We start from the raw sequence: 24,125 nt of genomic DNA, 5'->3' as shown, positions 1-24,125 counted from the left end.
TTAGATTACAAAAGGATATCACAAAACTTTTAAGTCCATCTAGTGATTCATTTGACCTCGATGGGCAGTCAGCGAAAGTTTTTAAATTATCAGTAAATTTTTTATGAATTTAAATGCAATTTGGCAGATATAAATGATATGCGATTATGGTATCTTCTATAGCTCATTGATTTAATATAGTTAGGTGAATCATTTCTATTAAATGAAAATTTCTTTATTTTACTAATTATTCATAAGGGTGTTTTTGTGAAGCAAAGTGGTTAATTGCCTTCCACTTCTACTGATCTCCTGCAACCTGGAAGAAACGATCAGTGAGTTTATAGAGCAAAATATTCAAAATACACAGAAGCAGCAATATACATTCATATACTTATATTTATACACATGTAAACCCACCTTGTTGCATTTAAATAAATGGTCACATTTTCCATGAGATAGGATGTGTTAAACTGAAACAATATTTTGAAAGTTACCTATAAAATAAAAATATGTCTTTAGCAACAGATAAGAAATTGTTTACTTTGACTAAAATATTCAATTTCGATAAATGACATTACCTAAACTCAAATTATGAAGTTATTTGAGAAACATTGTCTTACAAAATGAAACCTTATTGTATCTCAAAAATAGAAGAATATATAATATACACGTTCTTTTCGGTGTGAATGTGTACTGTGTTTTACATATTACTATGACGTGAATGTTGCCCCTCAAAATTCATGTGTTGAAACCTAAACACCAATGTGATGATATTAGGTGATGGGGCCTTTGGGCAGCTGATGAGATCATAAGGGCAGAGCCTGCATGAGTGGGATGAGTACCCTTGTAACAGGGGACTCAGAACGCTGCCTCCCTGCTTCTGCTATCTGAGGATGCACTGAAAAGACGTCTTATATGAAGCATGAAATGGGCCCTCACCAGACACTGGATCTATCAGTGCATTTACCTTGGACTCCCCAGCTTCCAGAACTATGAGAAATAAACTTCTGGTTTATAAGCTACTCAGTTTATAGTATTTAGTTATAGCAGCCAGAATAGACTATGAAATATGTTAAATAAAATATATAGGAGGTCACTGGTTTGGACTGAGCTCTTGCTCTAGGCCCAACAGACTAAATAACGCTTAAGTTCCACACCATAAAGCTGAAATTGAATCACTTGTCTGAATTTTTGGGAGATGAGGAAAGTGAGAGATAATCACCAAATCCCCAGTCAAGCCAGTTTCAGACAGCATGATAAGAAAATCCCCTCTGCTTTCACTTTTACAAGGAAAATAACTTTGAACTGACCAATCAACTTTTCGTTCTGTTTCTGCTTTCTTTAGACCTTTTCTGTCTATAAAGTCAATGTCCTCTCCTCAGCTCTTCCATCACTCATTTTATTTTATAGAATACGGTGGTGCCTGATTCTAGAACTGCAAACAAAAATCAATTAATATTTAGAAACTAAATTCGTTCCACAGAAAAAGAAAGTAGATTAGTGGTTGCCTGGGGTTGGGAGAAAGGCTGTTGAGGAAAATCAGAGTGACTGCCAATGCATATGTGGTTTCTTTGTGGTGTGTTCTAAACTCAAGTGTCAAAATGACTGCACAATTTATAATTTGGTGAATGTACTAAAATTCAATGAAATACACACTTTGAATGAGTGAACTCTATGCTACATGAATTATATCTCAATAAGGCAATTGTTTTTTTTTTTTTTTTTTTTTTTTGAGACGGAGTCTCGCTCTGCCACCCAGGCTGGAGTGCAGTGGCCGGATCTCAGCTCACTGCAAGCTCCGCCTCCCGGGTTTACGCCATTCTCCTGCCTCAGCCTCCCGAGTAGCTGGGACTACAGGCGCCCGCCACCTCGCCCGGCTAGTTTTTTGTATTTTTTAGTAGAGATGGGGTTTCACCGTGTTAGCCAGGATGGTCTCGATCTCCTGACCTTGTGATCCGCCCGTCTCGGCCTCCCAGGCAATTGTTTTTTAAAAAGAGAGAGATGGAAGGAGAATTTCTGAATTAAGTTCTAAACCAATCTATTTGAAGCATTCTTTTTCTTGAAGGCCAGAGACACCTACTACCTAGGAGACTCCAATAACAGAACTTCCCAGCTCCATTTTATGAGATATGTGATCTAATATAAATTAGATATGTTACATAGTATAAACTTTAAATCTTGTCTTGGTGTTCGAGTCTGCCCGTGTGAGAAGTGTTACAAGGTTGTTACAGTATGTTCCTGTTATCTATAAATTGCCTGGTATAATGTATTGTGTACCTTACACCTTGTACAAAATACCTTATACCAGGCAATTTATAAATAACCGAAATATTTTGCTCACAGTTCTGAGGGTTGGGAAGTCCAAGATCAAGGCACCAACAGATTCAGTGTCTGGAAACACCCAGTTCTCATAGATGGTACCTGCTACGTGTTCTCGCATGGTAGAAGGGGTAACAGTCTCCCTCAAGCCTCTCTTATGAGGACACTAATCCCTCATGGGAGCTCCACCCTCTGGACCTAATGACCTCCTAAAGGCCTCATCTTTTACTACTATCACATTGGGGATTAAGTATTAACATACGAATTTTGCTGGGGCACAAACATTCGGACCATAGCATATTCTAATCTGTCACAATTTTGAACTGAACATTTTTCATTTGTATTATCCTAAACTACCATTGGAAGGATTTATATGTTTGTCTTTGCACATACTACTTTTCATATTCAATTTCCACATGTATTTTGTATAATCTGCTCACCATCTCTCCTTTTCTCAGGAAGGGATATCCAACTTTACATGTGATATTATGATTGGATTCACAACTGTCTTTTTGGATAGCCTAGGAAGAGAAAGTAAACAGAATCAGAGCAGACAAGCAGCTGAAATACTGAAACGTGTTCTTTCAGAATTTTCCCAGATGTGTCTTGGTGACTGCCTTGCCAATATTTTTGTCTTGATTTAGCTGGAAGAGGCACCGAATTCTGGGACCGGCTGTTCTACACTCATGGAAATCCTAAAACACCACTTGTGGGTGCCTGAAAGACAAAGAATATCTCACAATCCTGCCTAAATCTTCAGTTTTAAAATAGAAGTACTAATAGCACCTCCCTCACAGGGTGATTGCGGTGGCTGCATAAAATAATTCACACACCCAAGACTGGCACAGAGCAGCCTTCATTGAATGTTAGTCATTGGAGGAGTTTAGTGCAGTGGATAAGAGCATAGGCTCTGACCCGTGACCACCAGAATTTAAACCCTGACAGCACCACTGTTAGCTTTATCCTTGTTAAGATTCCTCACCTCTCTAGGACTGATTTTCTTTCAAGTGGTTTAGTCATATACTATATTTTGTCCAATGTAAAATGCCATTGAACATGAGATACGCCATTATTTTTACATACCCATAAGAAGGAAAAATAACACTGCCAGGTAAATAAACATGTTATCAATTGTAAAATGCAATTACAAGAATGTTACAACATGAAAAAAAGGTTTTAGCTTTGCATCTCTGCAGTACAGTCATACCTACTTACAAAATAGTTAATGAAAATTAAATAAGTGAAATCCTTAGAACAGGGCCTAAAACATGATATGACTCAATAAATGGTTGCCATCATTATTACTGTTGTTATTGTTAATATACACAGAAGAGATGCACTGTCAGATTTGTAGCTATGCCTCTCTGCCGGGCCATTAAATCAGCTGAGGAGGATATAGGCAATAGTTTTTAATAGAGAATACTTTTGTGGTAATATTTTCCCCAAGATTACTTTGCACATTTATATTTATAATTTTAATAATTATTATTATTTTTTGAGACAGAGTCTTGTTCTCTCTCTGTCGCCCAGGCTGGAGTGCAGTGGAGCGATCTCGGCTCACTGCAACCTCCGCTTCCCAGGTTCAAGCAATTCTCCTGCCTCAGCCTTCCGAGTAGCTGGGACTACAGGCGCATGCCACCATGCCTTGCTAATTTTTTGTATTTTCAGTAGAGAGGGGGTTTCACCGTGTTAGCCTGGATGGTCTCGATCTCCTGACTTCATGATCTGCCCGCCTCAGTCTCCCAAAGTACTGGGATTACAGGCATGAGCCACCGTGCCCAGCCTATAATTAATATTCTTAATTGAATCCAAAATATAGTAATATAGGACATTAATTTTAGGTTTGTCTTAGTCATCATGTCTCTAAGTGACATCCTAACAGATAGAGAGAAATGTCCGTGAAATCTGAGTTTACAGAAAGTAGACAATAGGTATAATATTAATAAGTGCATTGTTTTTAAAATAAATTGTATGTAATATTAATTAATATAAATATACACAAAATTTTAACTCAGTGGGATTCATTTGGAGATCAGAATTAAAAGCAAAGTTCAAATTTGGAAATGCTGATTACCTCTGCTATAGCATCTTACACAGATTAATATAGTTTTTTGCCAACATAATAAAAGAAACTTCTGTTACGAATCAGGAAGACACAGTTATTTAATACAAGTATCTTGCCAAAGTAAGGACTTTGCATAGAAAGGGAGATATGGCATCTTGATTTTCTTTTTTTTTTTTTGAGACGGAGTCTCGCTCTCTCGTCCAGGCTGGAGTGCAGTGGCCAGATCTCAGCTCACTGCAAGCTCCGCCTCCCGGGTTCACGCCATTCTCCTGCCTCAGCCTCCCGAGTAGCTGGGACTACAGGCGTCTGCCACATCGCCCGGCTAGTTTTTTGTATTTTTAGTAGAGACGGGGTTTCACCACATTAGCCAGGATGGTCTCAATCTCCTGACCTCGTGATCCGCCCGTCTCGGCCTCCCGAAGTGCTGGGATTACAGGCTTGAGCCACCGCGCCCGGCTCGATTTTCCTGCAGGTAAAATTGTTTTGCTCAACACAGAGGGACCTCTCTGTCAGAAACTGTTTTGGCTTTGATTGTTGTTGTTTTCCTTGACTCCATTTCAGTTTCAGTGGTTTAAGGATTTTGTAGAACATAAATTTTTATACATGAGCTATCCTTTCCTCATACAGAATCTAAGAAAAGACATACATATTTGAATAAATAAAACTTTTTTAAAAAGCTTAATACTTTCACCATTGGTGAGGACTAATGTAAAAAATTCCTTCTATTCTTTCAAAATCAATCTAATAAAAGTAATTATCTCAGTAGCATGAAAAGTAGGCTCGGTAAATAACTGTTAAGAGAATAAATAGATGAAAAACTAAAAGTTTACCTCAATTCCTGAAAAAACCAGATTTGGAGAATAATGCACTATTGTCCTGGTGTTGTAGGCACTGTCTTTTGTATTTTTGACTGTGAGGCTAACATTGAACTTATCATTCTGGGACCGGACAATTAGCAGGTCCTTTTCTGTGGTGGCGACATGCAGGCTGAGGTCCGAGATACATTTTTCCTTGTTTCCACAATCTTTGGCAAAAGGAATCTGAAATGATGACAGGAAAGAATTTTTCAAAATTTAGCTACGCATTATTGAAAATTGCCCATCAATTTGTGTAACAAAAATGACATACAGCCAAAGTAAGTTAAGCAACTCATAAAGAAGATTTCCCTGCAAAAATCTTGAGAGATTTGATACTTATCCCTATAATTTAAAGGGGAGAAGAATAAACATTTACTTACGAATGTAAATTGTGTTAATCCTTTTAAGAATGCACAATTTTCATGGGTGCTTTGTACTGGCTTTTGTCTGCCAGGGAAGGGCAGTTTTGAAATACAAAGTCAAGTACTGCAAGATCTAAATCTATTCAACTCTAATTATGAGATTTTTCTCTTAAAATCAATCAAATACTTAGGAATGTCATAAAGTTCAGTTGAGAGGGTGGAAAACGGTCAAGCCACAAATCTGGAAGTTTCGCTTGATTTTTCTTCATTGACAGCCTCTCCACTACTACCATATGTAACTCACCAAGCCCTGTCCATTCTACTCCTCTTCTAAATATCTCTCCAATCCTTTCTTGCTTTTGCATTCCCACCACCATCTCTCGCCCAAGCATTCTCATTTCCTCCCCGAATTAAAGTAATAGCTTCCCATTGGACTCCCACATCCACCTGTTTCCCTCCAACCACTCTTCACTCTGCTGCATCCTGTCCCGTGACTGAACCAAATAAAAACCTTCAAAACACCACGCTGCTCTTTCAAAAGTTTAAAATTTGTGTAGTGGCACCAAGTCCCGAATGACATGGCCCCTGCCTTTACCTCCAGCCTCACCTCACATCCCCTCCTTTCTTGCTCTTTAGTGTCAGTCACACTAGCAAGTGTCGTTGTTTCCTTCATGCTCAGGACTTTCACACTTAGCATCCCCTCTGCTCCCCAAACTCCCCTAAATAGGGTGGAAAATGCCCTATCCTTCAGGGCTCCACTGAAATGGTACAAATTCAGGAGGGCTCTCCTGACTTCCCAGCCCAGGTGGAAGTTCCTGTAGGGCTCTGAAATCCTCCTGCATAGCATACGCTCTAATTACTACTTAATACCTGTTTCCAGCGTTAGACGGTAAGTTCTAATGCCTGGTGTGTATAAGACAATCAATATATCTGGTAGGAAGGAAGAGAGAGTGGAAGAGAGGTGTATGGCGAAAAAGAATTCCCCATCCCTAATGTCTCCTCCACTGGAGCCACGCTAGCGACACCCTCCCTCTTCTCTCCCCTCACTCACTATCAGGGGTGGCACATGGACTCTAACTTTGGGAACAGGAACTAAGTGAACACAACTCAGTCCCTTTCTCTCGTTTCTATTCTCAGAGCAGCTGTGTATCCACAGGAAGCACATATTTGGCTCTACTCCATCTGACAAGTTTTACAAGGTGGGCTCCATGAAGAAGGACAGAGATGGATCAGCACTGCTGATGATGTAGGTGGTTATCCGTGGTCTAAGTCAACGCTTCAGTGTGAGGACTCTCTTTATACCTAAACCATACACTGCAATCCAGTGCTAATTAGAATAACAGGGGAGATTTCTTTCCATTGGTCCTAAATTCAAGTGAGGTGAAAATGAGTGTCATTTATTAGTTTTCTTAAACTCCAACAATAGGAAATTCGAAGGATTGGGAAAAGTCTAGAAAAGCCTAATTCTTTTTTAAAACATTTCAAATTGATTTAGGGTTATCTGTGCATGGGTTTCAAGATTTTCTTAATGTTACCAGGGCAAACGTGGAGATGTGGCTGAGAAAGTTCATTATTTTCTTAAACAGCAGATTTTGTTTGTTATTTTGTTACACAGTAGTAAGTTCATTATTTTATTCATTATTTTGAGAAAGTTCATTATTTTGTTATATAGTAGGTAGCTGAGAAAGTGGATTTTTTTTTAAGCAGTTTTTTTTTTTTTTTTTCTGTTCTATTTATCTGTAGGTAAGCTTTCTGAAAAACAACTCCAGATGGCCTGGGAGCTTCAGGACCCTTTGCCAATTACTAGAGGAAGATAAAGCCATTGAGAAAATGGAGCAAACAATAACCAGCAACCCCTTGTTACCTTTAGATCATTAACATATCATTATAGGGCTGAAGTCTCTGCCATAGAAGAAAATGGCCACAATTTCTTGAACATATGTTGTATAAGGAAGCATGTTTATGATCTGTACTTGTACATCTGGAGTTCCTCTCTGGACATGCTTACGTATACCTCCCTGCCCCACATCTAACTCCTTAAAATTCCCCAGGTTTTCACAGCTTGAGGAGAAGGAGGTCTTTAGAGCAAGAGCTCACTCTTTCCCTATTCCTGACCAGGAATAAAACCTGCTTACCTTTTTTTTTCTTTCTTCCAGTTGGTTGTTCTTTCTTTGTGACCAATGCAGAGTAGTGAAAAAACACAGTTTACTAGTGACACTAAAATATTCACAAGTTGGTATTTTGTATTTTAAAGAAATCTGACTTACGTATTCATGTACTGAGTTCGGTAGAGAATCATCAAGAACAGGCCCATTTTCTGGATCGGTAAGATTGAAGTCCAACGTTATTCTCACAAAGTCCTGAAAGTCATGCTTGTCCTAGAGGGTGAAACATACAATATACCATTGGTATCATATTTACCAGGTGTTCTGATCTTGTTATGTCTCCTTCTTCTGTCCCCAAGGGTCAGGCTTACTGCAACATTTTTGTGCATCTAATCTGACAGAAGATTCCATCAGGCTTTTGCTTTCCTGGAGAGGGATTGGCATTCTGACAAGGAGCATAGGGAAATGTGGAAGTTTCAGAGTATGACTTGTTGACTCACTTCCAGCTCCTCAGAGGGCCTTGTTGTGTCAACATATGAGCTATCTACATCACAGTATAGTTTTTCTTGAGACCTCAAGCCAAAGATCATTATGTGATGCTTCTGGGAACATTTCCCACCTTCAGAAGGTCAAACATTCTATAAAATGAGTTACATTTCATTAATATAATATGTACCTAGAGCTATAAGTTTTTTTTTTTTTTTGAGACAGAGTCTCTCTCTGTCACTTGGGCTGGAGTACAGTGGCACAATCTCAGCTCACTGCGACCTCCACTTTCCAGGTTCGAGTGATTCTCCTGCCTCAGCCTCCCGAGTAGCTGGGATTACAGGCATGTGCCACCACACCCAGCTAATTTTTGTGTTTTTAGTATAGATGGAGTTTCACCATGTTGGCCAGGCTGGTCTTGAACTCCTGACCTCAGGTGATCCACTCACCTCGGCCTCCCAAAGTGCTGGGATTACAGGTGTGAGCCACTGCGCCCAGCCAAGACTTTTATAATGTAAAATTATTTGGAAAGGATGTGAATATGATTAATATTATTAACATGCCACCAATAACAATAATCATTTGTAGTATTCAAAATTATGAGCTTTATATACATTATTGCAAATTACTTCAACAGTTCTCTAAGATGAGTAACTATTATTGTCCTTATTTTATAGATGAAAGACTGAGCCTCTAAGAGAACAAACAACTCTGCCAAAGTCTCTCAGAATGTGGAACATTTGGGATACAAATCCTACACTGGCTGACTCCAGAACAAATTTCAAAGCGCTTATTCCAAACTCCAAAACAATTTTGGAAATGTTGAAAATATTTCAGTCCTTTAAACACCAGTGCCTAGACAGAGCTTAGACACTGAATTTGTGGACAAACATAGATTGAGATGATTTTTAGCAGGTTGGAGGCAATGCCATATCTGGTTTCATACCCATTCAAATTTCATCCACATTCGAATTCCTAAGTGTTCAGTTCTGGTGAACTAAATAGGAGGGGCAACTCCAGTGTTATTTTATCAAATAATAGATTGATCTTGGTGCTGATAGAATAAGCTTCATGATAAGTATCATGAAGCATATCAACATGAAAATCACTGAGGAAGAACAAATGTGGCACAAAAGGATGCACATTTTCTGTCACTCCCCTGCCCCTAACTACAATTTTCAAAATACAGACTATGAATATATCAGTAATACAGAAATAAGTCAGAAGTGGGAAAACTGGCCTGGTTCCTTTAAAGCTCCAAGTTCACCATCAAGTCTCTAAGTCTTAATGTCAGTTACTAAAATCAGTTTCCTCATTACCTTCATGCTGCTTCTTAATTTTATCACTCTCATGTACATTTTAAGAAAATGTTTAGGAAACTTCTGCCCTCTGTTGGGAACATTCCCCATATACACAATGTCCCAACAAAACACATTTTAAATGGTTCACAATGGCTTACCAGCCATCTCTCAAGATTAATAGTTTGCTTTCCAAACCTTCCTCATCCACTAAAATTAAAACAAACAAACAAACAAAAAACCCCGAAGTAGCACAAAGCCTACAGATGATAGAAAATACCAGATAATTTTCCCCTTTGCTCTAAAGTCAAACAGCGAGATATATAGTTACATGAATCCCAGAAAGTGTACAGCCCAGCAGTCTGTCCCCCAGAGCAGTCATTCACTTATCACCCACAACTGACAGACAAGGCCCACAGAAATTCAATGTTTTCAAGTTGAAGGAATAAATGAATGAATGAAAGAAATGAAGACACGAGTAAGGTTTCTTGTCAACTAGAACACTGTGACTTTTTCTGCTGTTCCATACTATATGGATGTCATAACGCAGACAGGGAAGACTAGAGATAGTTTTACAAATATTTGGAAATGAGAAAATTAGACTTGTGATTTTATGATAAAAATGAACAAACAAGATAAAATTTCCTTTATGACATCGTAAGTGCATTTTGAAATAAAACAGTAAGAATTCGATTGACTTGAAATAAGACATCTCTACTATATTCTTGATTTGGAATAAGGCAGCTACGATATATGATTTACTTGCCAACATGTAGAAGGAGTGCTTAGTGCATTCTGATTTTCGAACTGTGATGTTCCTTTGAACTTTTCTCTCTTGAGTTCCAGAGAAAAAACTTCGTGATATTTGCCTTAGTGAATCTAGGGTGACACGGTACTGCAAATCTACAAAAATTTTAAAAAATAATTGATGGAAATGTTTATTTGAAGTGAGTCTCATATTGTACAGATTATTAAATTAGCATTATAGAAAAATCTCTTCGGCAATAAATTGAAAAATATTCTATCGTTCAGCATATCCACACTATAATAACAATAGTATTAGCAGTCATAAAGATAACCTTGAGGAACTCTATAGAACTGCTCTCTGAGTTCACTGTGCTTTCAGTGTTTAACTACATTTATTGTTTATAATTCTTATACACACACATATACACACATGCACACCTGCCTATCATCTAATTTCCAGACCACCACAGTAATTATTATATTTTCACTTAAAATATTCCTTTTAACTTTAGAAATGTTGGAACCCTGTTAGAATATTGATTATGTTATATTTCAATAGAGGCAAAAATATACATTAGTTACTTGTTTACAAATATATAGATTTTAATCTATTTATATATAAAAGGACATTATCTCAGCTTATGTTCAAGGAACTATTAAGGTTCAATAAAATAAGCATACCACAATAAAGAAAATAAGTGAAATCTTACACTTTATATGAAGGCTACAATAATACTTATTTGATCACTTAGTTACTTTGCAAAAATTAAGTAAGACTGAAATAAAGTTACATATAAAACGCAAAAGTCATTACTTCATATTCCTATATCTCATTGATCTTTCTAGTCAGGAGGTTATTTCAGAGCATATACATGCACATATGGAACAAATCAAGGAAAACAGATTTTAAGGATTAATGGTTTTTCTCATTCTGCTTATATTTGGTTACAGAGTAAATTTTTCTTCTGCAGTCAATGGCCTTTATAGCTTTGATTCGAGCATATTTCAACATCATTAAAAACCTGCCTTAGAAAGTGGAGAACAAAGGGAGGAAGAGGAAGTACAGGCTGACCTGATGCACCTGAGAACACACACACACAGGAAGTCTGACTCTCAGAAACTAGGGTCACCTCGATGGAGCAAAGGATCTCAGAAATGTGGGAATGGTGAAGTACTCAGGTTCTCTGCAATACCAGTCTTTCCCAGGAGGGGGCAAGAGAAGGGAGAGAAGATTCTTCGCAGAAACCCACAGGAAGGAAAACTGGGTCCATTTGGGACCCAATTTTTAAACTCTACCTCTGAATCGGTGTTTTTTTCTTAAGCCTCTGATTGTACATAGTAAGTAGGAGAGCCAGACAGAAACTATGCAGTGTTGAGGGCGCTGCATACAAACATGTAATTTCTGCTCCAGAATTTACTGGGTTCCATAACCTATTCCTTTTGCAGCAGAATTTTTTTTCAAGGTTCTACATGTTCACTGGGGCAAATATGATGTTCAGCTCACCATGGTGGGGAAAATACAATATCCTACTGGATTTCATCATGCTGGAGCAAATACATTGTCCTCTACCCAAAAGTACTTGCTATGATTATTTTGCTTACCAGCTTCATAAATCGTGTCTTCTTTAGATTTTAATTTCACATCAAAACACACTGTAGCATTTATGCATACTGTTTCCTTTCCCTCCATATGGCAGTTTTTCTTTTGAATATTCACTTTATTTGGCTCAAAATTCATGGTCACTTTAACTACGGCCACATCTCGGGACCTCCAAACAAAAACAATGGGATTACTCACACATTTTTACATTTAATGAATGTTATCAACTTGGGTGTGCAAAGTGAGTGCATGGAAGGGAGTCTACTTCGTGTATAATACAGCACTCAGGACTCCATTTATTTAATTAATCGTTGTGACAGAAGAGATGATATCTGATGTTCTAAGACATGCAGGTTATATTTGGAAACCATTTGGGGCTTTTGGTTCAAACGCCAAAGATCTAGTTTTGCCTGTGATGGAAAAGAGATGGAACCAAGTACCCAGGTGAAACCCCAGAATCAACTATATTTTGGGGATTTATGAGTTTGTTCCCAATTTGAAAGAAGCCTAAAGGTCCCTGAGCAGCTTGTAGGCCCCTGCTGTCTCTCATCTGGACTGTAATATTGTCAGTCCTTGTGAGTTCAGCTCTTCCTCTATTTCTAGGAAGGAAAAGCAAAATAACATTTGAGGCAGTGTGCTAGACATGGATGTTATTTCATTTAATTCTTAAGATTAATTATAAGAAACATCATTTCTGTTTTATGTTTGATAACTGGGGCTCTGAAAGGTTAAATATTTTATGCCAGGTCAAAAGCTATTAAGAGGAAAAACCTGGGATTTTAAACTCAGTCGTTTTAACTCTAAAGCCCAGTGATGTCTACTAATCCAAAATGAGATCAGAGTAAGATCTTAGACATGGGGAATATATGGATCCTGAGGCCATTGTCTTAGATCCAAGCCAGAACAATTATTGCACATTTTTACCTGGTTTCTGCCTTGTGGCCAGAGCTAGCCCCTTGTAACTACGTATCTTGTGAATAATGAAGTCACTACTTATGCTTTTGCTTTAAAAAATGGTGGTTTTCTTTTTTCTGTTAAAACAATGTACTCATAGAAAATATAAACATCATAGAAATGCATAAAGAAAACACAAATAACTTGTAATACTACCACTCAGCAATAATCACCATTAACATTTAGTACATTCGGTGGTTTTCTCTTTACAGAAGAAAATGTGCATATACGTACACACATGCATACATATATATGTACAAAAGCACATCTTCATATGTATGCATATATATTTTTAAAACATTATATTACAATGAATAGCTTTCCAATATTTACATTTTTCTGAGAATATGATTTTTAATGGAAATTATTATTTTTAATGGGAATAGACTATACCAGCATATGCACATACCATAATCTATGCATTCAGTCCCTTCTCATTGGATATTTAGCTTAATTTAAAAAAAATGGTTTCTGAGTATAGTGGTATATTTAACATTATTAAAAGATGGTATTACATACAGTACTGTGAGGACATCTTCAATTGTACTTCTAGATTGTATCTTTACATTTTTAGGAAATTAAATCCTTGGTAAAAAGTAGGAACATTGGAATGCTTTTAAATACTTGTTGATAAAGACCTTCTAATGAGTTTCAACCAGTTTACCCTTTCATCAGCAATGAAAGAACATGCCTAGTTTCCTGCTTAGTAATAAGGATTCTCCAGGCATGAAGCTGTCTTGACCATTATCTACCCCACACATCCTCTCTGCCCCAGCCGGATCTTTCTTGGGAGTCAGTCCAGGTCTCATGACAAGACGCTCACTATTTGCTTCCAAATGTTCTTCCTATTGCCTGTCATTTGTACGCACTCGCACTTCTTTTTCGGCGTTGTGAATCTTAGTCTTTGTGTCCCAGTTTATTGGTTTGGTCCATTCTGCTGTCAATGGAGCCTGGACTATGCTAGGGAAATGACCATCATTTTGGCCCATCAATGCCTTGATTCGGGGCAGGAGAGGCCATAAATAAGTTTGCAAAGCTTTGCAAGAAGGTCTTGAAACAAAACTGGAGCATAAAAACCCTGAAAACATATTTTTAATATGAGAATTAATAAAATAAATATTTTTGAGCTAAAGGGAGCATAATAAACTAATTCAGGATTAACAGTTCAAACAAAATTGAAATATATACATTGTCCCTGACACTGCTGACTTCTGGTTTTGAGCCTTGGTTTCTGGCGAATCGACCCCAAAGTCCCAGCCACTCAGCTGCCTAATATTGTCTTTTCTTAGGTATCACCCCTCAGTCTTCTTTCCCCTCTACTGTAAAGATTTTTTTTTAACATAGTGATTATTGTATGGGCACAATTTACTGTACCATTCTAATTTGACCATTAGTTCTTAAGCATTATGTTAAATTACAGCAAAGTCATTTATTTTCACCTCTCTATCTTCATCTTTCTTTCACTGTTTACTACTCTTCTAGGTAAATTTTTGGGAAAAAGAGAATTGAGGTATGTTTCCACCTGAATTACAGTAAACCAATGCATTAATTTAGGAGAATCAACATGCGGACTTCTCATAAGGTCACTTGGAATAGACATTTTATTTATGAAACTCTTCTTTTATATTTCTTAATGAAATTTATTATAGTTTTCAAAATTATCATGTGACTTTCTCATTAAGTTGATTCTTGATTCCTAGTAATTTTTTTTCAAACAGAACAGTTTTTGAAATAGGATATTTTAGCTGGTTAAAGCTATGGTTATTAACGTTATTGCTTACTAAATTATTATTTAATTCTTAAAAATAAAGCATTATGAATGTTTGTATCTGAAAGAATTGGGCAAATTGTGGGATGTAGGCATTTTAACAGCTGAGCAAAGATATTACTTAAGATGCCTCTAGGCTTGACAACAATATATACAGAGTCAGAGAGTGCTGCTCGATTATCTGTTTCTATGTATCAGGCCAATGAATAAAAAGTCGATTATCTCTAAAACCTTGTAAGCAACCCAATATTAGGGATGGTTTATTGTTTATATACATCCTCTGTAAGATCTTCTCTTCCCCTATACCTCTCCTAAAACAGAATACCTATTTTAGTGTAAACTACATAACAGACACACCAAATTAAGAGTTCATTCTACTTGTTTCTTTCATATAGCTTCTTTGTTCTTAAGATATATTGACTCTTTCAGCTCACTCAGCTGAATAACTTGTATCTGCATAGTGGAACACAAAAGGAAATAGATATTTGGTATGACACGAGCTCCAATCACACTGGGAGCTCTGCAAGTTATGGGTGACCCAGTCTCAGATTAACAGGATGTTATTAAAATACTTACCAGAAGAGGGCAGCACCACCAAGGCCCCCAATAGTCACATCGGTGAGACCATCACCATTTAAATCCATTTCTCCGTGGATAGACTGGCCAAAAAATTTCAGTGTCTCACCATCCCCACCTGATGGAATACGCTGTGAGAATCCAAAAAAAGAGTTTCATATGAGAAGAGTCTGTTCAAAACAGTTTCAAATGAATCTGAGAATTTAAATTGTTTAACAAAATCAAAATTAAAGATCTTTTGGGAATCCGCCCAAGAGGTCCCTCACGTGGAGATAAGAGGAAAAACTCAGATGTTCCCAGAGGATATTGCTCTTTTTATAGTACAGATAAAATTATTTCAAGGTCACTGACACCAGAGACAGAGGGAAAAATTATATAATGTCATTTTGTCTAATCCTCAAAGGAAAGAGTATGAGTAAGTGGTTCTGTGCTTTCTGCTTCCTAGCCAATCCCATCACACAGACATATTTAAAGGTACTGGAAATCTTGAAAACATATCATATTAGGAAAGCGGGAAGGGGAGTAGAAGATTGTTCTGGGGTCAATTTGGAGTTCACTGAACTTTGTGGCTGGGTATAAATAACACATCCCATCAAATACATTTTCCAATATGTAATCTCTACTGTCTTTCAAAAATTGTTCTAAAAGTTGAGGGCACAAGAGACTCAATTCCACTCACATGTATTCACAACATTGAGATGGCACAAATGAATATGTCTTGAAGACTGATCTGTGCACATTACCATACATAGCATGTTTGATATCTGTACTTTCTGACTTAGCATTGGTTCAAGCTGAAGCTAATGCTTTAACAGAAGTCCATGGCAAGCAGACAGGACTTACAAACCCTCCCTAAACTTCAAGTCTTCTCAGATTCTTGTTTTCCACATAAAGAACATAAAATAAGAAGCCCACTAAGGCAAACCAAATGGAAACAGTTTTCATGCTTAAACAGGTTAGGCTTATTTGAAAGTTGTTTTTTGTTGTTGTTGTTGTTGTTTTTGAGATGGAGGCTCGCTCTGTCGCCCAGGCTAGAGTGCAGTGGTGCTACCTCAGTTCACTGCAACCTCCGCCTCCCAGGTTCAAGCAATTCTCCTGCCTCAGCCTCCCAAGTAGCTGGGATTACAGGTGTGTACCACCACTCCCAGCTAATTTTTTGTATTTTTGGTAGAGACGGGGTTTCACCATGTTGGCCAGGCTGATCTCGAACTCCTGACCTTGTGATCTGCCCACCTCGGCCTCCCAAAGTGCTGGGATTACAGGCATGAGCCACTGCACCCAGCCATCCTCATTTTTTTTAAGCAAAGAATTCAGGAGATATCTGCCTCATTGGTTCTATGAGCTTGACTGTTTGATTCTGGATTATCCCATACATAAGCAGCATGTCTGGTTCTGATGGAAATGAGTAAGCACATCTTCACCTATTCCTTCCAAAAGCATTTTGCCAGTAATTAAACAAATCCAACTCTAATATTCTTTTTGTTGTTTTTGTTTAAAATTGCATCTTGATTTATCACCATTTAGAAAACAAGTTGTTTATGACAATGTATTTCATCTGACAATGATTTAGCTTTCCTTTTCTACTTCAAATGCTACCTCATTAAATTTACAGGATTGACACTGAAGGAATAAAGTGGAAGAATATAAGAAAGAACCTCTTCCTGTGTTTCCTAATTCCATCATGTCCCAGTCATTAATACTGCCTGTCTCTTGTTAAGTAAATAATGCCATAAAGATTTTCAACAGAAACAAATTATTTATCAAATGGCTACAAGTACTCTTAGTGAAATAAGCTCTTTATTCTGTTCACTATTGTTGTTATGGTTTTATGAAAAATCACTCCTGTTTGCATTACATGAATAGATTTTGAGAGCTCTGTTGACTACAGAACCAAAGAGAACACTCAAATAGAAAATGAAATAATTAATATTCTGATTTCTTTTCAAATTATGTAAGTTAGAAGGTAGTGAATTCTGTTTTATTTGTAAGTGGCTGTTCAATATCTAACCGACTATGATTACCTAAAAACAGACAATTACATTCAAACTCCTTTAAATTATTTTATTTTTATAGTGCATTAAGCATTTTTGTAACTTGTTATTTTTCTAATGCAGGAAAAAAATACACTTATGGATTAGAGCTGTTAACTGACAACAAAGTGCAAACAAGAACAACAGAAGTTCCCTGCAGCTTATACTTAATATTCAGATTTATTTTTTCTAAGGATTACTTGTGAGAAAATTATAAACCTTTAGAAATCCTAATTCACTTGAGGAAAATATATCAACTTAATGAATAAATATGAACTTAATGCAATTTTATTATAACAGCATGAACATTAAATATAAAATCAAGAATCTAATTTCCTTTATTGGTTAAGTCATATAATTATTTTTGCCTTATTCACAAAGCAGTGCCCTCTATTTAGAATGGGACACACTGAAGATGTTAAACAGCATTGTTACAAAGTATTCTTTTGCTTTTTACTGTTTCAAAAAGTCAAATCCTGGAGACATGGAAAATAACAACAGAAAGGAAATTAGATAAATGTATAAAATATAAAGTAATTAATCTATAAGGAGCACTTAAAGAGAATTAAATCTCGTTTCCCATTGAGGTCAGGAGGAAGAAATTAAATAACTCATGAAGTTAGACAGGTAATGCCTGGCATCGAACTGACTTATCACTGAAGGGTGGGAATCTGTAGGTTTCAACTCTTACTTGTGCATACTCTTTCCTTATAGTCTTGCCACTTCCATGATAAATGTACACAGCTCCCCCGTGATCATCTTCCAGCGGAGCGCCTATCACAATGTCATTAAATCCATCAAGATTGAGGTCTTTTACAGCAGCAATAGCAGTTCCAAAACGAGCCCCGCAAGGCTCATTTTTGTTTTCTTTTGTGCATGAATTGTGCTGCCGAGATGAACAGCACGTCTGCTTAGTAGGTTCCAGGCTCATTTGATATTCAAACCTTGTCTGGAAGAAAGATAAACAGGATATTTACAGATTTCCATCATTACTACAGCAGAGTAAAATTTTTAAAGTATACTAAATCAGTGCTATTAACAGCCATTTGTACATTAGTGGTAAGGGTGGTAAAATTTCTTTAAAATTGTGCCTATCTGAGAGCAAAGTTAGGGATTGCAAAGAGCAGATTGTAGAAGTGTGGGAGACATACTTTAATGGAATCTCTCTTTAATGCAATTGAGTTAGTATATAATTCAGAGCATCTTTTTCAGGCCAAATAATATTTAAATCCTCAGTTTGTACCACTATCCCTCCTTCACCCAATATTGTGCAAAGTGAAAATTTATTCTGCTTTGAAAGGAAACTTTCTCTAAAGCTGCCTAGAGTGGAAAAAAAAAATCCTAGACAGAAAGTACTAGCAAAGGTGATCAAGAATACACTTTCTTGGAAAAAGAACAAAACAGCCTGGGACAGAAAAAATTGACAGGAGGAAGCCAAAAAATGATAGGAAAAAAGATATGTGACTTATTATTTAAAATAATCAATTTAGGAGAGAATGTACATGTTTGGAAAAGCTAAATAAACACTAGCTTTGCTGTAAAGAGCAAAACACTCTTCTAATGAAGAAATTAAAAATTATTTAACTTAAAAAATGATGTCTAAAATCAGGCATGGAAGACAAAATCTCACTCCAGCCTAGTGAAGTATTTCCTGGAAGTCTGCAGTGTCGCTGCCTTGAAACTCATGACTTCTCCCCCTCAACCCTATCCGATTTAACTGCTGAGGTTATTATTCACCTCGAAGCCAGAACTGATAAGCCTCCTAGCCTAAATAAGCCTTGTGGGTTTATTTAACAGTTTAGTGAGATTTATATTTACCTCCTGTATCCTATACAGTGTTAAACATAATTCACATTTTCAAGCAGAAAATATCTAAGGGTTGGAGCTACTTTATTAGAATTCTAAATGGTCATTTCAAAACTGAGGGGTTGGTGGAGTGAATAAATCCTGATAGCTTCTTTGCTCTGTCTTTTCAAAGTGAATGAAAAATTAGAACCTATTATTCAAAAATGAAGAGAAGGAAGAGATTTTACTGGATTTCTACCAAACTCAGACACCATTACCTGATTGAGAGCATACACATACACTTTTCCTTGCTCCTCTTTCTCTGTTCCCATGTACATAGGGGCTCCGACTAGAAGAATGTCAGTATTAGAATCCTTGTCAATGTCAATTGTTGTTAAAATACTGCCAAAGTAGGAACCAATCTAGGACACAAAATGAAACAAAACAGCCCAATGAACATCGGAAATTCTCAAGGAAGCTGAAATCTACATTTGTTTTACTTCTAGCAATCTAGTAGAGGAGCTAGTTGGCAAAGGAAATGAAAGATAGAAATTGATGCTCCCTGAAAGTTATTTATTGGCTCTTCCATGAGGATAAAGAATATTAGTCGGTTCCATCTTTGAGGATGAACAGCTGTTACAGATTTCACTGCTTGACAGTAACAAAATGAATTTCTTTAGATTTCACTCTAACCTCTCTTTCTTCTCCACAAATCAGAAAAGGTCAGTAATATTATAGTGATTTTTTAAGGAAATAAAATTAGATAAGCAGTAGAATGCATTCTGTAATGGTTGCATATATGTTTAAATACATTATAAGGAACTGAGTTGTCCTGGAATACTGGTGTGGCATATTTCACCTCATAGTCTTGGAAGATTGTCTTCTCAATTAAATGATTAAGTGTTATCCCAGCAGCTATGGGATACAGAAAAATATGGAAGGATTGCAGGGGGATCATCCCTTGTAGCAATATGTTTTCTCATTTAAAGATAGTAATCTGTTTAGAGAAAAGCAGAGAACTTACACTTCATTACCTAAATGCTTAAATAAGTTTTTCAAATATTATTTTATGTTTAATATTTGATGCTCTTAATCATTATCTTATTGTACATCTCCCTGTAGTGGCTTCTGTGATTTTACTCTTACACTCTTGCTTCTGCCCCTGTGGCATAGACCACTCTTTTCATATTTACTGGCTTCTTCCCCCACTCCCATTTTCTCAATTTTGGCCTCTTCTAAAGCTCAGATCTGTAGCTTTTTTCCATTCTCTTACCCTACATAACCAATCCTTCTTAAGCATTTCTTCTAGGGCAATTGCAAATATCATTCTGTCTTCCTTCTCAAGGCTTCAGTTCTACATTTCTAGACATTGCTCCTAGGCATGTGGGCAAAAGACACTGCCTTTTGAGTGCACTTTTCTCACAGGTTTTTGAGGGGCTTAAGAGGTCTTTTTAAAAGTTGAATTAATTATACACATAAATAAAATAGAAGATCTTGTAACACTGGGTTTTCCTTTCCACATGGCAATGGTCAACTAGAGCTCGGTGGAATTTTACAAGCTGCCCAGGGCCATGATTCCCACCACTTCCTGTGTTTTTTCACCCAGCAGCTTTACTCATTGACTTTACCTATTTTGATTTTACTTTACTGGCACATGCAGATATCTGAATTTGTGCTTACTGTTACAAGGAACATGTCTAAAAGCCAAACATAATTGTTAAAAATACCTAAATTGCTTGAGGTGTTGACATTCTAATCATGGAGCCACCTTTCTTTCAGATTCCCAGGCTTGAAACTGAAATCATTCATGATTTAAATCATTCATGATACTCTCCTCAACTTTCACATGTAAATTTTCATAAAATTTGACACTTCCTGTCTTGTAGACAATTAATGGAGTGATAATGGATCTAAGATGTCATCTAAAATGCTTCATTTTACTATTGTCAATTTCTTCTTATTGATATCTGTCATGCCCCTTCCTTTTCCATTTTTACTGCTGAAGTCTTATTTTACATTCTTCTTACCTCCAGTTTGAGCTATAACAATAGCCTTACTCTAACTGTTATGCATTTTCCAAGTATAAATGTGGGCAAAGAGTTAATAAAACCCTTTCAACTGATACATGAGGATCTGACCTTTAGTTATTCTAACTCTGTTGCCCTGGGAATCTGCTGAGGCTGGGATTTCAACTTTACCACTAAGGCTAAGCTGTTGCTTTTACCCCGATGGGGTAAAAATAACCTCTTATTGGGATATTGTATTCAGGCTGTGTAGAACTATAAATAATTTATAAGTACCTGATGAAGATGATATAGTTTTGACTTCCCAGAATGCAGTTACTCTTGTAGCCAGCCTGCCCTTTGTAGAGACCCTTGAAGCTGTGTCTATGATGCTGTCATAAAAGACACTGCTCCTGTGGGGCATGGGGCTAGAAAGCCAGTGCAGTCTGTGGACATGACTAATGTGAGTATCCCTGCACCTGAGCTTTACTGCTGCGCTGGGCTGCAGCTCGGACTCCTGCAGAGCAGGAGGGCTGATGTGGCCCTGCCCCTCTAGTCTAGAGAGTTGGAATATTTAGTGAAGGCTAAGAAGAACCCCTCTCCCACCCTCTGTAAAAGGACTGTGGAATAAAGTTAATAAATCCTCCTTGTAGAACTGTTGAAAAATACAGAAAACTTTATTTAGAGACAAAAGTTCCCCGAGCTATCACAATTCAAAAATAACAACAACAGAAAGCATGGTTAGATCTTTCTTTCAGTTAATATGTGTGTGTGTGTGCGCGTGTGTGTAAATGTTTGCATATTTATGATGTTTCTTTCAGTTTATATATATACATATAAAAATGTTATTTCATGTGTAATTTCCCAAACTTCTTTTAATATTCAATACCACCTAATAAGAATTTTCTAATTTTAAATATTACAGCCAATTTCCCATTACCTCCAGGATAAAATCCAAGCTCTTAATTTGCCATTCAAAACCTCACATAATATGAGTCCATGTTATCTTTTTAACTTTCTCTTTCACTGCTCTTCCTACCTATCTATATTCTATGATCCCTTGTAGATTCAGCCCAAATTTCATCTTCTAAGAAGCTTTTCTGCACTAATCCTAGCTTAAAGCAATCTCATCATATTCTGACTGTATTGTCTGGGCCACTGGTAATTTCATGCCCTTTAATGTTTTGGATCTCTTTTCTTGTGTATGTATTTGTATGTCTGTATCTACATCTATCATACATCTTTTTTTTTTTTTTTTTTTTTTTCTGAGATGGGGTTCCACTCTTGTTGCCCAGGCTGTAGTGCAGTGGCACAATCTCGGCTCACGGCAACCTCCACCTCCCAGGTTCAAGCGATTCTCCTGCCTCAGCCTCCCTAGTAACTGGGATTACGGGCATGTGCCACCACGACTGGCTAATTTTGTATTTTTAGTAGAGTTTTTTTCTCCGTGTTGGCCAGGCTGTTTAGTAGAGTTTGGTTTCTCCATGTTGGTCAGGCTGGTCTCAAACTCCTGACCTCAGGTAATCTGCCCGCCTCAGCCTCCCAAAGTGCTGGGATTATAGGTGTGAGCCACCACGCCCATCTTACCTCCACCCCTATCCAACATGAAGACAAAGATACAGGCACTATACATCCTTCCAAAGAACCTAACATTATCCCAGTTGTTACTGAATATGTGGATAATGCATTTTTAAAAGTTTAGGACAATAGACAGTAAACATACATAGAGTATGAATAGATTAATTTAAATAAAACAATATTTTTCAAGTTTACCTGTTCTCCACTGAGTGTCTGGAGAATTTTGATGTTTCCATCTTCCATCCTGTAGATAATGACCTGGCCTGTATGATTGTACCGAGGCTGTCCAGCAATATAGAGCACATCTCCAGAAGAAGCAGTAGCACAGTTTACAGTGTAACCTAATAAAAGAAAGATTCCAGATATACCACCTGGACCCTTAAAGTCTTCATGTAATAAATTAAAACTCTAAATGACCAAGAGAATCATTTTTATATGGTTATATTTTGAAAGTAATATTTTTTCTTCAGTGCATGTAAGAATTTGCTCTGGTGGAGGCTTTTAATGTGCTCTCTACCTACCACAATTGCTTTCTCCGGAGAATCTATTTTCCCCCAATTTGAGTTTTTCATTATTTAAAATCACAAATGATACAATAATGATGCCACACACACAGAAATTGCACATCCCCACCCCATTTTATAATAAATCGATATATGTGTCTGCACTACAGAATTTAATACTTTTTATATAATTGGATCAGAGAAAATGTAAACTTTTTCTGTGCTGCTACTAGCTTTTTAAATTATAATTTTAAATAATTGAAGATGATTTCTCTTGGTTAAAGCATAAAGACATTACATTTATTTACATGAGCATTTCCCAATAAAACACTGGAATTCAGGTGGTTTAAATATTTTTGGTATTATACTTCAGATTTCAAAGACACCTTGGCACAATTAAATTTGTCCCACTTCTGGACTTTCTGACAGTAAATTTTAAGGAATAGATGACTGGATCAAGTTTTTAATGGTTCTTATAGTGTCTAGAAAATTGTTTCCAGAAAATTTGTACTACTTTGTTCTATGAACAGTCATATGAAAGACAATTTCATGAAACTGTCCCAGGCTTTGTGTATCATCACTATTATTTACATTTGTGTATGTTTTAATAGGTGTTAAACATTGTCTAACAACAGTACCTTGCTGTGATTTTAATGTGACTTTATTCAACAGAGAGCTTGAATCGTTTTTCACATATCTGATCTTTCCTCTTTTTAATTGAGCTTCCATGCTCTTTAAAATTTTGAATTGTCTTTTTTCTACTTTTGATTTTATTTACATATATTTTATACTGAAGTTATTCCTCGGTCATTCATTTTGTTTCTTCAGTTTCTTCTGGAATACCTTCCTCTTCTGCACAACCTCCTCCTCTGGTTTAGAAAAATCTGTTCTATTTCAGTTAGCATCATCTCAGTGCGGTGGGTGCGACAGTGGGGGTGGAGGTCACATGTGGGTTAATCTGACCATGAGCCCTGCAAATAGAGCCAGTGCATCTTGTGTGCTTCACCCACCTAGATGTACACAATGATCAAGAGAATCTACATACAAACCTTTAAGATCAGCACTGCTTTTCATATTTTTAAGCATGTGCAACAAACTTTCAGCACTGTT

At 36.9% G+C, this 24,125-nt stretch overlaps 1 protein-coding gene across 1 annotated transcript in view; it reads right to left on the bottom strand.

Annotated features, from left to right (window-relative positions):
- The window catches only part of ITGA1 (integrin, alpha 1), a 166,007-nt gene that overhangs the window by 27,067 nt on the left and 114,815 nt on the right, over window positions 1-24,125 (bottom strand). The window contains exons 12-21 of the mRNA XM_011939342.1: window positions 22,708-22,853; window positions 19,210-19,353; window positions 17,838-18,095; window positions 15,117-15,247; window positions 11,821-11,987; window positions 10,238-10,374; window positions 7,850-7,960; window positions 5,194-5,403; window positions 2,739-2,819; window positions 397-473 (exon numbers count right to left, since the gene is read on the bottom strand). Coding sequence (XP_011794732.1) covers window positions 397-473; window positions 2,739-2,819; window positions 5,194-5,403; window positions 7,850-7,960; window positions 10,238-10,374; window positions 11,821-11,987; window positions 15,117-15,247; window positions 17,838-18,095; window positions 19,210-19,353; window positions 22,708-22,853 — 1,462 coding nt within the window. The remainder of the gene's footprint in view (window positions 1-396; window positions 474-2,738; window positions 2,820-5,193; window positions 5,404-7,849; window positions 7,961-10,237; window positions 10,375-11,820; window positions 11,988-15,116; window positions 15,248-17,837; window positions 18,096-19,209; window positions 19,354-22,707; window positions 22,854-24,125) is intronic.

This window comes from Colobus angolensis, unplaced genomic scaffold (genome assembly GCF_000951035.1).
Source record: "Colobus angolensis palliatus isolate OR3802 unplaced genomic scaffold, Cang.pa_1.0 Scaffold180, whole genome shotgun sequence".
Lineage (NCBI taxonomy): Eukaryota > Metazoa > Chordata > Mammalia > Primates > Cercopithecidae > Colobus > Colobus angolensis.
This window is presented reverse-complemented; position numbering and strand designations above follow the sequence as displayed.